Here is a 15,785-nt window from a genome sequence, read left to right as displayed (position 1 = left end):
TCTGGAGCCGCCGTCGTGCAAGGCGGTCGCTAAACAGAAATGCGCGGTGGTGCCGAATCTTGGGCAAACGTCTTGTAACGCCTCAATCGACGTTGATCGCGACACTCGCATCCTCCGAATCTTCGGGACTTCAGGTTCTCTGCTCAAACGCTTAGACGCCTGCTTCGAAACTGCCATTATGGAGCCCTCGCAAGCATCAATCATATTCATACTTAAAGAATGCATACGTATATATATATATACATACCAGATTGATAGTGTGGAGAGGAACAGGCTGCCCCAGGGATACGTTGTTTGTCGTTTGTCCTTCAGCGAGAGTTACGAAACCAAGACCATGTAGCCCTTGCCGTCTTCGCGGCGGATCATCCACTCGGTTTTGGACTTGTTCACCATTCGGACGGTCTCTAATTGCTGAAAAAACAAACCGGGGAAACCGTGGAACTAGGTAAAACGCAGTGGCTTGGATGTGTGTGAGCAGGTCATCTCGGCTTGGTCAATACGGTTAGGAATGAAACAAGAAAAAACGCAAAGTGAAGAGGAGAACCGCAACAAATGGATGATTGCCGAAAGGTCAACACACCCTGACTCTTTCTAACTCGGCTGTTCAATACGTTTATGCATATGGATATGATTGCATAAAGCTGGATACATGCGTTCATATATATATATATATATATATACGCGTATGCATGAGTATCCATATTACTGTCATCTGCCTATACATGACCATACATACCTATCTACATGAATTTACATGATCACGCATGTACATACATATCACTCTAGGTTTTTGTGCGCGGGATGACGTACGTAAGGGATGGACTGCCAGAAAATATTTTTGGGACAGGGAGGCAGCTGAATGACCTTCTGGGACTTGGCTGAAATGCCAAGAATTCCGCCAAAAAATCCAGAAGATGAACTCTGCGGTGAACAGACGCAAACACCAAAAATCGTTACACCCAAATGAAACTCTGGAGAGACAAACACTGAGTAGCAGCCATGTCCATGCCCATGATTCACCGCAGGACAAGAAAACCTGAGAAAAGACAAACCATTTGTGGCATAAAAATTTAGAAATTAGCGCACGTAAGCTCCTAAGCGTATACGTCAATAAGGGTGAGACACCGGTGTACATTCGGAGAAATATTGGAGCTCAAAGACACTCTGCAGATTGCACTGCAGTCCCATCCTCTAATCGCGCCTGCCACAATGTATCAGTAGTCAAATCCACGTATTCGCGCACGCATGTTTCCGAAGTAGGCATGCAAGTATAAACACACATAGACCTGCAAACGCGTGTGCATCCATATATGTTGCACGTGTCTACACCTCTACAGAAGTGGACCTACCTTCCCCCAACGCGATGCCAAAACGGTGCTCAGTTTGAATATCGACCACGGGTCCCAACGCAACCGTTTTCATATATATATATATATATATGCAGTTAGAGTATAACTGACAGTACACGAATACAAGTGAATGCATGCAACCAAACACAAAAACATATATACGTATATGTAAATAGAGGGAGGCCCATCAAGCGATGTGTTTGCTTTTCTGACTTGCATTCTGCATGCATAGGGTGGGGCCTACCTGCCAGAGGCGCATTGTGCAGTCGGCACTGGAGTAGGACGCGAGGAGCGATCCGTCGTCCGAGAAGGAGAGGCAATTGACCGCGCCGGTGTGGCCTTCGAGCACCTTCCACTTCGTCGCAGTGCGCAGGTCGTAGAGGATGATGAGCCCATCTGCGCAGCCGACAGCGAAGCGCTGTGTCTGTTGGTGAAAAGTTGCCATCGGGAAACAACGAACAAGGTGAAACAGAGCAGCTGTTGCTGCGTTCAACGCACGGCGGCGAAGATGAGGCTCTGCGGGGTCAAGACACCGGACGACAGCTTCCACGATGTCTGGGAGATGCTCCAGAGACAGCTCAGGGATCCGCGCGCTGAACTGGACGAGCGTCAGCAACGCCGCCGCCGTATATTCGGAGCCGAACTCAACCGTCCTGAGCACACATCCCCCAGACACATATCGAATGACGTAAAGAACCACAAACGCCTCCAGGGCTTCCGGAAACACACACACACACACACATAGGAACACGGTTTTGTCTCTCACGTTATACACGTGAATGCACAGATAATTATATATATATATATATATATATATATCTAGTATGTATGTATGGGCGACAGTTCATTTGATTTGTATACGTGTACATGGATCACGCTAGGATCATTTCCATACAAATGCGTGCATGTACATACAGGCGTATGCACGCACATGCAAACGCGTGAGCACGACGTATCGCTTTTGACGTTCAACTACGTATATGCTTTCCACCTCTAAACATCTTCGAATGAAGGCATATTGGGTAACGGTCGGTGGGGGTGGTAATCCCCCCCGGTTCTCTGAGCGGCGTGAAACCCCTAGAAGGATGCGTCTACAGCCGCCAGAAAGAAGGCGCTGTCTTGTCACGCACCCGGCAGCTCTGCCCAGAACTTTGACAAAGAGCGGGACGTTCGTGCGCGCGAGGCGGGTGAGAATGAGCGAACTGCATGCGCTCCACTGCGGCCGCAGCGTGAAGGCGAACATTGCAGCCATGAGTTGACAGAGAAGGAGCTCGTCGGGCAACAATGCCTCCGTGCCGGTTCCGTTGTTTGTGCTCAACTTGGCCGTGAGGCTTCGCGGAACGTAGTCGTCCAAGAGGGCCGAGATGGCGCGACTAAAGAGACAGGCACAGTCCCAGACAATCCCCAAACCCAGCGCAAAGAGCTCCATGAGCAGCTCAGCACGCACAGACTGCACTCCACCGCTAGAGTGGCTGCCGACGCCCGGCGACGAAGAATGCGAGACGAAGCCGCCGACAGACGCCGAAGGCCCTGAGGCGGCGAGCGGCAGGAGCGCCCCCAAGAACGTGCATGCTAGCTGGTGGCCCACGATAGTGCCAATGTTCAATCCTGCAACTGAAGGACCAACGCACAGGCAGAGAGGCAAGACGCGCGCTACGGGAGTGCTCCGCGACGCAGAGACACCAGGAAGAACCTAATTGCGGAAGTGGGCGAAGGCGCTTACAGCCACCCTCCAGAACATGGGAACGCAAACGCAAAGACGTGGAAAAAGTGTGAAACACAGACGCCACAATGCAGAGACAAAGGAGCAGGACGCAGCAACACTCAAGACCTACACATACACATACGTTGATGGGAATACGCATACAAATAAGGATGGAGACACAGACATCGACATACAGACACTGATGTATATATATATATATATATATATATATATATGAAATTGTGGGTTGCGTGCGCGAGAGAACGTCGACGTGCGGACTCGCGTTGACCGTTAGGAGGGAGATCGGGTCGCTCAGAGCAGCAAGATCTCCCGGCGCATGTTGTGCTGGTCGGCTGCCGTGACGCCACCCACTTTTGCAGAGTCCAGGACGTTCGTAGAGGATGATGGCGAGGAGAACAAGAGCCACTGCACTCTGCCCCGCGCAGTCGAGTTCCTCTGCAAGACTTGGAGGCAGCGCCGCGACGCCTGTTTCCTCCGCGCCCGGCGGCCCTTCGTTCTCAGCCGTCGCCTGCGCATGTGCACAGTTTCCGCCCAGGAACTGAAGGCAGACATCGACGAAGGGAAGGAGCTGCGTTTCCTCCATTGCGCATATCGTGCGCCTAAGCAGATGGCAGGCTCCGAAGTGGACATACACCGCAGCTCGACTGGCCGCGGCTGCCGAAGCAGCAGGGGAGTGGTGGGACGCGTGACAGGGAGAGGGACAGTTGTGGAGAAAACAGTGAGTTAAAAGCCAGAGAGAGGGCAGAGGCGCCGAAGGCAGAGAGGAGCCTGGATCGAGAGGAAATGGAGTCAGCGAAGTCGGGACTCTTCCTGCCGTCGCACCCTTTTCCCTTCCGGTCTCCGCTGCCAAGGCCAGGCGTTGGCGAGCGCGACCCTCTCGCGGGTCTTGCGTGTTTGACGCCTCCGCAGATGCTAGACGAAACTCAGAGCGCGCCGCGCCACCGGACGGGAGATGCCGGCAGGCCAGAGCCTCTGAGACGCCCCCGCCTCGAATCCCTGCCGCGCCGAAGCCAGCGCGGACGGGCCTGGGCACACCGGCAGACGACGTGGCAGGCGCCGCGCGGAAGAAGGAGAGACAGAAAGTGTCAGAGAAAGCCTGGATGAGAGCCGCGCGCGCCCCAACTGAAGGCGGGGGCGGCGTGAGCGTCGGAACCAGAGCAGCCGAGAGGAGGGCGAGAAACGCGAGCGATGTGCCTGCAGAGACGTGAGGGGAGGCCAGCGACGCGCCCGACAAACGCAGAAACTCGGCACACGGCGGCGAACTCAAAACGGTGTCCTTATAAAGGGCGAACCGGGGCAACGGCCACCCGCCGATCGCCAGAGGCAGCCGCCCTGCGCTCGGGATGAAGGCCACAGCAGGTTGCCGAGGCTCGGAGCTGCCAAACCCGGCCGAGCCTCGCTGCCGGAGGCCTTCGTCCCTCCCGCTCGCGCCTCCAGTCCCCGAAAGCCCGAAGCGCGGCCTCGACGAGAGGGGCCCAGGGCGCAGCCACACCGCCCGTTCCTCCTGCCTGAGAGAGAGGATAAGGCGGAAGAGGTGAGAGGCGTCAGCGTGAGCGTCGGAATCAGCAGCCCCGGACGAGGGGGGAGTCGACGGCGAAGACGCGAGAGACGAGAGCGACGAGAGAGAGGAGAAAGACGACGTGAGAGAAGAGAAGGTGGACGGTGGAGGCGAGGCGACAGGTCGAGACGAGGAGGCGTTCTCAGGCACGACCTTTGACCCTTCCTGCGCGCTCTCGGCGCCGTTCACGAGCGCCAAGGCGGAGATTCCTGGCCCGCCCCGACTCCCGCGTGCGTCGCGCGCATCACAGAAGCGCCGGACGTCCACCAGAGTTGGCCACGGCGCCGTCGCGACGCAGAGCGAGACGTGCACGAGTCGCTCGCGGCCGCGTATAAGCCGACGCGCGCCGTCCGCTCGCCCCTCGTCTCCCCAGTGCTCGCCATCTGCCAGCGCGATCAACTGCTGCTGCAAACTTATGAGCTGGTGGCGAATGGCGGCTTGCTGCGCCTGCAACTGACTGATGTGCTTGCCCAACGAGGAAACGTAAGAAGCACAAGAGGAAGCGGCGAGAGCTGAGGAGGCCGCTGCGTCTTGGTTGTCGGAAGCTGGATGCGTTTCCTGTTTTCCCGCTTCTGGTCCGTGCGTCTTTGGGAAATCCGGTTCGTCTGCGACGCTTTTGCTCGCTCCGTCCGCCTCGCGTTCCTGGCGCATCCGCGCCTCGAGCCGCTTCTGCTGCGACTGCAGCAGATGGAGATGGTGGTAGAGGACTTTCTGATGGTGCTGAATCTGGATCTGCAGTTGGCGAGCCGTAGTCCCGACTGCGCCGCCACTTTGCGTCTCGTCGAGAGCCTGGAGCAGCCGCGCCCTGGCGCCTTCGGCGGCTCGGCAGGCGGCGGCGGGGGAGCGCACGCAGGCGGAGAGGAAGGCGGAGGTCGAGGAGGCCAGAAAAAGGCCGAACACGTATCCGCCCGGTCGCCCCGAGAAGCCTCCCTGGCTGGGGTAGCCGAGCGCGCCGCGGGAGTCGCGCCTGCCGCCGAGGCCCATACCGCCGGTGGCATCGGGGGCCAAGAAGCTGGACGTGAGCGAAAGCGCGGTCGCCGAAGAGAAGCAGAAGGGGGACGCCGCCGACACCCGGAGCGCCCCTGCGCTCTTGCAGGCGATCGAGGGAAGTCCAGAGAGATCGAGAGCGTCGCAGGTCGAGGACACGAGGAGGTCGACGCAAGACAGAGTGCGTGGCCCTGAAGGGTGCTCCTCGCTTCCGCGGGTGCCGGAGAGCGCCAGTGGCTGAGACGGAGCAGATGGAGGAGTGAGCGAGATCAGCGACGCGGGTGGTCCAGCGGCGAGCAGCGCTTTGAGCGCCGCAGGCGACTTGCAAAGCCCAGGCAGCTTGTGAAGTCGCCAGAGGCGTTGCTGGATCGCCGAGGCAGCTGGACTCGCGGCTGGGCTGCAGCCGGCCTTCCTCAGTTGACTCCGCTGCTCCCGTTGAATGACGCACGCCGCAACAGCCGACATCGCGTCAGGAAAGGCAGGCCCGCGCGCAGCCTCGCTCGCCGCATGCAGCGTCCCCACGGCATCACGCTCCGCCAGGGCAGACGCAAAAAAAGTGAAACGCTCCACACACTTCCTCTCGACAGCGGCGGTTACACGCCTTGACGCCGTCAGGCCAGAACCCAAATTGGAAGACGAACTGGAGGCAGACCTGGGGAGCGAAGACGGCTCTCGGTGCTCGGTTTCCATTTTGCAGACTTCGTATCTCTGGGCTGCTCGTCGGTGAAGATGCAAGTTGTGCGGGAGCGACGGTTGGTGGCAACAGGGCGACGCGCCTTCGAGGCCGAGCCAGGGGCTGCCTGCGTTGGCCGCGAGGATTGAAGGACCCGGGACTCTCGCGTGCTTTTCCGCGGAGCGAAGGGCGTGTCTCACGTAGGAATCGTGCAGGAGGCCATGGATCAAGAGGAGAGGCAACGAGAACGAAATCGCGAGATCTGCCCCGATCACACCCGGAACGAGGGGCAAAGGCGACGGCGAGAGGAAGCCAAACAGTTCCTGAAGACCCGCGTCGACTGACGCGTTGACGCCGAAAGGCAAAAACGCAGAGCAGAGAGCGAGGGCGTGCGCGGCAAGCGGCGCGTCCACGCCCCTGGTGGATCCCGTCCCCGCGGGTCCTTTTGACCCGCCATCGGTCCCTAGACCCGAGGCCCGATCCGCGGGCGCCCCCGGCGAAGCCCCAGCAGGCAACGCCACTCTGGGCGGGTAGCAGGGCTGCAGAAACTGCGACACCGGGAGAAGAAGCACGGCGGCGCTCGGGAGCGTTCGATGCGCTTCAAAGCTCCTTTTCGCGGAGGCGTGACAGCAGAGGGAAGTCCACGCCTGGCGCCGAGCCCTGTGGTCCTTTTCGTCTCGACTCTCGCGCCGTCGCGGGCGACTCGGCCGGCGCTCCGCAGCTGCATCCGAAGAAGGCAGCGTGGAAGGAGATTCAGACGCGAACGAGGACGGGACGGCGCGGGGAGAGGGAAGGCCGTCGTCCAGGGGTGTTTCCTGGCCTGCGCTTTGCTCTCGGCTCTCCGAGGCACACGCAACGACCTCACTATCCTTCGCCTCTGTTTTCTTCGCCTCCAGGCCTGTCGCCGTGCCTCTGGCCTCCTGAGTCGCCAGCCGCTGCCGGCGAGGCGAAGATACCGCAGACGACGCGCAGGAGCACGGACACGCAAAGTGGCAACACCGGCAACAGGACGACGAGGCGAGTTGCAAGTGGCCAAGAGCAAAACCCCAAACGGTCATCTCAAGGTGCGGCGAAGACGAGTAAAGATGCGGATTCTGCAGGAAGGTACGGGAATAGAAGAGGTCGGCATTGGGCACGTCGGGGGCGAAGACGCCCGAGATTCGCGACAACGGGCCCTCTTTCAGGAGCTGTCCGGTTTGAATCTTCCACAGAAAGAAGCGCGCCGAAACGGTGATGCAACAAATGGTGTCTGACAAGAGATCCACTGCAACTTTGCGAATGGCGTGCGGGGCCACGAGCGAGGAAGCGTGCGAAAACCCGCCCTCAAGCGTACCCGCGAAACCAGCCGTTGGGCATGGTGAGCGGGGCCCAGAATGGACACACCGGGGCGCACTCTCCGGCCTTTCCAGAGGAAACACTCCCGACCAGTTACACGGTCGGGGCACCGCCTGAAGGAGCTCGGGCGTACGAACACTCCAAGTGGAGGCGCGATAATGGACGTACATTGGGCTTTCGACCAGCCCTTTCTCAGACATCGCGGGCGCCAGCCCAGGAGACAAATTCGAAGTCGAAGAGCCATGCTCGTCCGGCCTCACGCTAGCGTGGGTCCGTTGCTCTCTCGGCACGGCTAGCTCGTGATGCTGCATGCGCTGTCTGTCGCGGTCGGCGTCCCACGGCGCTCGTCCAACCTCTTCGCCCAACCTGCTGCCAGTCGCAGACTGCGCCGCTCCTTCTGCATGTTTCGCGTGGTTCGCCGGATCTGTGGACGGGCCATTTGCGGAGCCAGGCATTCCTCGTCGAGGCTCTGCAGCCCCTTCCGTCTTCTGGTGCCGAGCAGAGACGGTGTGGAGCTCGGTGTCGGGCGGATTCGCACTCGAGGTGTCTGTGCACCCGCAGCACTTGGCTGCGTCGACGAGCGTAAGTTGTGCCGTTGCGTCGGCCACCAGGAAGCAGTTGGAGTCGAACTGCGCCTCGCCTTGTCCGCCGCACACAGACAAGACCCGGAGCATCGCGCACACCGGCGCAGGGAGGGCTCGAGGGAGATATCCGCAAACGGAGAAGGAAGGGAGACGCCAGAAGAGGATGTCGCCTCGGCTCGTGCCGCCGGCGAGAAGCACCGAGCTCAGAGAGCAAAAGTGGGTGACCTGCGTTTTCACCGCGTCCGGCGGAGACGCATACAGAGGCGTGCGTGGCTGGACAGACATGCGAGATGGCGGCGGCACACACCGACGCGTAGAACCGAACCTAGACGACAGCGAAGAAGCACAGACAGCGGGCGAGGCGCGGGGAGAGACACCCGGCGAGTCCTCCTCATCGGAGGACGACAGGGACGAGGAGCTCGACGTGGAAGGGTACGCAGACGACGCCTCGTTGGCCAGCTCGGGAAACGTTTCATCGGACGAGAATTCTTGAGACGAAAACTCGGAAGAAAAGCAAGAGAATGCGTCTTCGTCCAGATCTTCCACAGCTGGTGGACGTGTCGATCCTCCGCATGAAGCCGCCCCCCCCGAAAGAGACCGAAGGGGCGAGCCGCGGGGACTCCTGGCCGCGCCTCCCCATAGCGCCGCTTCACGTTCGCCATCGAAACTCCCGTCTCGCCCGCTCGCGCTGTCTCCGCGTTCCCGGCTCGGCCTTAGCGTCGCCCGAAAGGGCCCGCGCGTTTTCCGCGCGCCTTTCTCGCGAAGTCGCCGACACTCCCCTCGAGCCTCGACGGCAGCCACCAACCCAGGATGCGTCGCCGGCGTGGGGAGATGCACTAGGCTGGGCAACTGGTGACAGGCTTTGGGCCACAGCACCAGGTCTGGCGACCCACTCAAGTACAGAAGGCCTTCCGTCGAGGTGCCTTGGCGGGCGTCTCCGCCCTTCTGCATGGGGGCGTGGCAGGCAAGCTCGCAGCTGCTTGTTGCCGGCTTCATCCACGCGCCCGAGGCGGATGGCCCTTCACACGCCTTCGCCGCGGTCGCTGTCATCTGCCGAGACGCCTCTCCATACAGGTGACGATGGAGCCGAAGACGCGCAGCCACGTGGTTCAGACACAGCCCCAGAGCCGCCCCGTCTGAAGCGCTGCAAATGAGGAACACCCGGCCTTGGGACTCGACGAGACACCAAGACAAAATGTGCCGATCTGCTGTGTAGGTACACTGCCCGGTTGTGTCTCTGGGCTCGGGCGAAGAAGGCTGGACGCCGGTTTGAGACCGACACCACGGAAGAGAAGGAAGATGTCCTCCGGCGGACGTCGTCTCCCCAACGTCCTGGCCTCGCCCTCGCGCCTCGCCCCGGCGCTCGGGATCTCCCAGACACACGAGGATTTCCTGGCCTTGTCGGAGGTGCTTCCGCTGGTCCAGAGAAGCTGCGAGGCGCCAAAACTGGGTACGCAGCGCCACGCCCGTGTCCACGAACTCGCGCGCCCTTGCCCCCGAGAGGCAGCCGCCTCTCGGCCTCCGGCGCGATGTGAGCGAGGGAGTTGTTTCCTCGCCGCAGCTGTCGAGGACCGACGGGACCGGAGGGAAGAGGGTGCGGTGAAGGCTCGAGCGCAGCGTCGACGGAAGCAGCCACAACTCCCCGACGCTGATTGAAGGCCGCAGAGAAAAGTGAAGACGGAGAACGGAAAACGCCGGCGAAGGCGACGACGACGGAGGCGGGTGAGCACCAGAAACCGGAGACGGCGTAGGCTGGACGGAGGCCGGGGCCGAAAGCAGAGGACCCATTGCCTCGCTTTCTGGCGTTTTCGCGAAGGCGTCAGGAGCCAACAGCTCGCCTGTCCCCTCCCGTTGGAGAGACAGACTCCAACTCTTCTCGCTGGCCTCTCTAAACCCGAGCGGCCTTCCGCCCCCCCCGCACGTCGACTCGACTGATGCCTCCAGAGCCCACGAGGCGACGGCCACGCGGTCGGATGCCTCCAGGGAGACACCGACACACAGGAGCCCTCCGACGATCGCCTGCATCGTTTCTGTGCTCCGTGGTGCTTCTGTGCGTGCTTCGCCTCGACGTCCTGCCTCGCCCCCACGCTCTCGCCCTCGGGGAGGAGTCAGAGCGGACGCAGCGGACGGCTCGCACGAGCGAGCAGCCTTTCCGCAAGTGTCTTCGGCGGGAACCCCGGCAGTCGCCAGAGACGCGAAAGAGAAGTGAGCGAAGAGAGGAAGGAAAACAGGCGTCGGCGTGTCTTCGCCACCGAGGAGCTCGTCCGGTAGTTGGCCAATGAGAAGGCCTTGGGTGAGAGCGGCAATATCGGCGAGCCCCGCCGATGGCCCTGGCCTGTCTCTGGGACCTCGACGTGCACCGATATGCATTTCGCCTGCGTCGCTCGACTCTCGACGACTGCCCGACGCCCGAAGGGGCGACGGGAGGCTCGGCGAGATGTTGGCACCGAGGGGGAGAAGGAACGCTCGCAGGGTTCCGTCTGCGGTCCAGGCGAGGAGAACTGCCTCGACGTTTTCGCACGACGGGTTATACACGGCTCCACGTTCCATCGAGCTCCGCGACTCCGCCGCCGTTGCAGATTCTCTCCCCCAGACATGCAGAGCCCCTTCCGTCTCACTCCTCTCACTCCTCTCTCTCGCTCTCGGGTCCTCGAACGGGTGCTGTTGCGCGAGGGCGCCTAGCTGTTCACAGAAGCGAGACACGTCTCGCGAGTAGGGGAGTAGGTGCATGCCGCTCCAGCCCCACGGAAGTCCCGGGAAACTCTGCTCGTGCCCGGTGTCTCCAAAAGCAGCTGCCGACCAGAGGGCAAGCGTCTCCTGGCTCTGCGCGACTTGTCCTTTCGCTTCGCTGTCTTCCTCCTCACGGCAGGTGCTCGAGCGCCGTCTGCTGTCTTCGCCTGCCGCTCGTGAGTCGGCAGCCAGGAGTCCGGCAAACGAGGGCACCCGCGACGAGGCGAGCGACGGGGCTGGGACATCGAGAAACAGGTCGTAGGCAATCGAGGAGAGCGGCGAAGGTGAGGCCAGAGACACGCCGCACACGCGGGGCAGGCGGCGCCAAACGACGAGGCGGTCGGAGCTTAGCGCCACGAGAAACGAGGCGGTCACAGAGAGGAGACTGGACGCGCCGCTCCCACCAACTTCGGGGACCTCGGAGGGCTGCAGAGAAGAAAGACAATGTGCGACACGGAAAGCAAAATTTGAAAGTACGGCAGCTGGAACCGGGGGTCCAGACGGTGCGGTCCACGTGAAGAGGGGACAGATTCGCAACCGACCGGTAACAAAAAAACGAGAAAGACCACTTAGCAATGCAGTGTCGTTGACGCGGAGGCCGCCCGCCCTTTGGAGCGAGTTCGTTGAGACCCTAGGTAGGGCAAATGAGAAAGGGAAAAAACATGCTCAGGTTTCTGGACGTGAGGCGGCGAAGACTTCTTGCAGCAACAGAGGGGCCAGAGCGCGGAAGACCGGCAACATGCGCTGGCATGCCCAGCCGGGAAATCTCCACCCTTCGTCAACGGATAAAAATGTGAAGCTGTGTCGTGCTTTCTCCCCTCTGCGAGACACCGTCCCTCTCCTTGCCGCACATCGTCCACTCATTTCTCTGTTCTCCTGGAGTGAACTGGACAGGCATCGAGACGTTTGTAGGCGAAGCAATCTCTGCTGTGCAGCCCCTTCCTCCTTCTGCCTGCGCCTACCGTTCCCGAGGTCTGTCTCTACCTCTGCGCACACGCATCTTCCTCCGTGTTCTGATTCTCCACACACCATCGCTCCGTCTGTCTAGCGGCAACTCCCTCATTCCCTCAAAAGGGCATTGGCAGAAAACCATACAGTGCACGCATATGTCGATGTGTGTATATACATTTGCACATTTATGTACCTCGCAGCAGACGCTCGAGACGAATACGGGTTCGATCCCCGTGGCTCCTTTGGTTTCTTCCGTCTCGTCGTCACCTTCGTCCTCGGATTCGTCGTCTCCTCCAACTCCAAACATGCCTCCAAACATTGTTCGCATCGGCTGAAGTACAGCCGCAGCTCCTTCGCTCACTCCGGCTCCGGTTTTGTCTCTCTTCTTCTTGTCCTTCGCCGCGTCACCTGCCGTGTCTCCTGCAAATTGGTCGCGTCGCCCCGTCGCGGAATTCGAATGCAGCGGCGCTTCTGAAACTCCTCCCTTTCCGCGTGCAGCCCCCGTGCCTGTGGCCAACCCAGCGGAGACGGGTGGCGCCGCGTTGCGGTCTTTAACAGCCATTTCCTCTCCTGGGTGAGTTTCGCCATCGGGACGCGAGCGCCCATGAGAGACGCCTGCGGGCTGGCGGCGGCGGGCCGAGCTAGCCGTGTCTTGAAAGACCAGCGAGCGAAAGACCGTCTGCTCCCGCTTCCCGTGGAACATCGCGCTCCCGCCCAACCCATCGAGCTGTGTCTGCTGCTCCTCCCAGGTCGCCAAGACCACCTGGAGGTCCCAGACAGCTAGCCGACCTTCCGGCGTCAGCCCGGCGACGGTCACGGGCTGCTCGAGGAAGGGCGGCAGCAGATTCGGCTCAGAGGCGCCTTCGGGGGCGTTGGCGAATGAATCGCTGGGCCACAGAGGCGCGATTCCCTGCGCTCGGTTCCCGGCCTCCTGCGTCGCGAGATGGCGAGGCGCGGTGTCGAGACGAGGAAAGGCAGGGAGAGACGCAAGGTCGTCCGAGGAGGACGTCTCTTGCTGCAAAGCCAAGAACGAAAAGGAATCTCCACGGGCAGCGTGCTCGCTCGCGGGTACCGGCTTCGACTGCTGGTGAAACAGCGCAACGGGAGAGGACGAAAACGAGGACGAAGACGACAACGAGGCTGAAGGGTGAGGGGGGAGTCCATCGGGAAAACGTTTGTCCACAGGTGACGGGTTAAAGGCGTGGCCATCGGAGCTTCGGAAGGCGACCGTGCTGTCTGTTCCCTCTCTGCCTCGCCCTGGTTCCCCTTGGGGCGAGGCGAGAGGAAAGCGTGGTAGGTCAGCACCGAGATTCGGAAACAGAGCGCGCAATCTTTCCAGACCATCTTCGCTGCAGTCCGGCGGTGGATTCGTCGCCGTCGCGGTGAGCCGGAGAAAGGGCCAGGACTCACTGACGGGTGTCTCCGCTTCCCTGTGAGCGTGTCTCGCCCTCTCTCGCCTCCCGCGGGCCGCGAGCTCTCCCGCGCCTCCAGGAGCCCCAGCGCTGTCGGGCGCCCAGGATCCGGGAGATGGCTGCAGCGCGGCTTCGTGATGCAGACGGCGAAAGACAGTCGACGGCGGCGAAACTGGCGGGAGGGAAAGCGAGAGATGGCATACGCGGCAGTGCGTCCACAGGTCGAAAACCATTGCGCCCGTTTTGCCGGTTAACACAACGTAGCGCCGGTCGGACAGAACGCGGATCGAGAGCAGGGGGTACGGAAATTGCTTCGTGGCCGAGAGACACCGGCCGTCGAGCAGCGACCAAACCCGCAGCTTGCTGTCCGAGTGTATAGACACCAGCACTTCTTCGCTGCAAGCACTCACCAGCGGGGCCGCCGCGACTGCGAAGACGCACTCGATTAACGGCGCAGATCCGCCCCACTCGCTGATCAAAATCAAATGGGGAACGAGCGGGAGAGGAGCCTCAAACCTGGTTCCACCTTCTTCGCACGAAGCCCCGGAAGGCGGTGTCGATGTGCCAGCGCAGCAGCCGGGTGTCGACTCGGCCGGGAGATCTCCAGGTGCGGCGGCTTCACCACGTCGCGAGGACAATGGCAGCTGGCGAACGTGTGCATTTCCCTCACCGCTCACATCCCTCTGCGTGGCGTCTTCCCGTGCCTGTGCGTCGTCCTCTCTCCCTTCCACGTCTCCCCTGTGTGCACCTGCAGCCGCCAGAGTCCCCCCAGAAGCCGACGGCGTCGGTCGCCCACGGCATTTGTTTGTCGCCGCGGGAGGATGTGGTTCAGCCGCTAGAGGCAACGCGTTCGAGCCCAGCCGGCACACGCGGCTTTCGGGGCACGCGAGAGCCGCATGCACCGCATTGAGTTGCCATACATAGATGTGGCCTGTGTGTGTCCCTGTCGCCAAAATGGTGAACCTTGGATTGACAGCGACGCAGGAAATGGACGCTTGCAGAGGGATGTCTGGCCAGATGAGAGAAGAGAGCCACAGATGGTGATCTGGAGAGAAAGACGAACGCAATGAAGGCGCCGCCGGCGGCGGGACCCCTCCACCAGACATTTCCTGTCGACGTTGAGAAAGCGACGCAGAGATTCCTTCGTTTGCAAACAGCCGCAGCGCGGAAAAAGAAGAGCGTCCGCGACGCTAGTTGTCAGAAAGAATTGGAGAGAGCTGGTGGATACATGCTCGCAACCTGTTGGCAGTCGCAGAGAGGAGCTGAGAGGAAAGGCGTTGAAATATCCTGACTACAGCGGGGCCGTTGAGTGCCTTCACATTACAACGCACCGAGGCATTCCCTCCGCCCTGCCTCCACGGCCGATCCACGCTCCTTAAACGACTGTCTATGGTACTCGCTAGAAGACGATGTCTTGCTATTTGAGGGCCGTATTGGCTGTTCTTGCTGCATGCGTGAATGCAGGAATCCACGAAGGAAACGAATCTGCCGCGCCGACACCGGATACGCACGCGGGCACCGCCAGGGGAAGGTTCACAAGAAAAACACGACGCTTCCTCGAATCTTGGCATCCGTGTGTCTTCTTCCGATGCAACATCGCTTTTCAGTAGACATTCGGAGAGTCGTGTGTGGCATGGCGTCTAGGAACTGAAAACGACCAGAGGAAAAGGTGTCAGACACAGATGCATGTCTTCGCACGTCCGGCACCACGGATGGGACAGCTGGGGAGGTTTTGCCACAAATCGTTTCCTGTCCTAATGGAAGAACCCCGGCGACACAAGCAGGAGGCGAAAGAGACAAAGAAGCTGCAAGGCTATTTCTTGTTTTTCATTAAAGTGTGTGGCTCGTTTCGTAGCGGGTCAGCTCACAGTGTATCTCTCTGAAAGCGCGGCAGGAGATAAGGGGAAATGGGAAGATAATGGCACCAAGAAGGACGTAAGGCTTTCGTTTCTCGGACGGGATTTGAAGTGGAAAACAAGGGGAAGAATAGACGTCGACGAAGCTGTCTGGATCAACACACACAAGCCCCAGAATTGCAGTTGAAACAACAGCTTGAAGGACCTGCATGCGGATCCTTGATTTGATAGCGGCACACGTCACTGGGTCACGTGCTATGCATGGAGCCCTCGAGGAAAAAGTACACTAAAAGTGAGGAAATCGGGAGACTGAAACTGAAAGCGGTAAACACAAGGCGTTGTGTTGCGATACGGGAAAAGGACCTTTTGCACTTTGGGTGTTCTTTTAGACAGGGAAATCTGCTCTAGCCGCGTTAAAATGTGCACTGCTGGTGTAATGTGAAGACTTGCATTGTCGCGGTGGCTGACCGCTGGACTGGAGGTTCAACCTGAGCAAGTGGGAGGGGTATTCTGTTAAATTTAAAGGCAATTCTCCCCTGTCGATGAAAGAAGGTTTACTGAGTGTTTTCCAATCACTGAGCTTCTTTTAACAAGCCTACCGTTGCCGTGTTGCCACACAAAGTG

At 60.2% G+C, this 15,785-nt stretch overlaps 1 protein-coding gene across 1 annotated transcript; it reads right to left on the bottom strand.

Moving 5' to 3' along the window:
• Positions 1-318: 318 nt before the first annotated feature.
• On the bottom strand, positions 319-14,411 carry NCLIV_033910 (hypothetical protein; the record flags this gene model as incomplete). Its single annotated transcript, XM_003883587.1, has 6 exons — positions 319-411; positions 811-921; positions 1,594-2,002; positions 2,480-2,963; positions 3,427-11,368; positions 12,087-14,411. The coding sequence occupies 6 exons, from the start codon at positions 14,409-14,411 to the stop codon at positions 319-321; spliced, it is 11,364 nt and encodes a 3,787-aa protein (XP_003883636.1).
• Between the last annotated feature and the right edge of the window lie 1,374 nt (positions 14,412-15,785).

This window comes from Neospora caninum, chromosome VIII (genome assembly GCF_000208865.1).
Source record: "Neospora caninum Liverpool complete genome, chromosome VIII".
Taxonomy (NCBI): Eukaryota; Apicomplexa; class Conoidasida; order Eucoccidiorida; family Sarcocystidae; genus Neospora; species Neospora caninum.
Note: the sequence above shows the minus strand (reverse complement) of the source record. Positions and strands in the feature narration are given on the sequence as shown.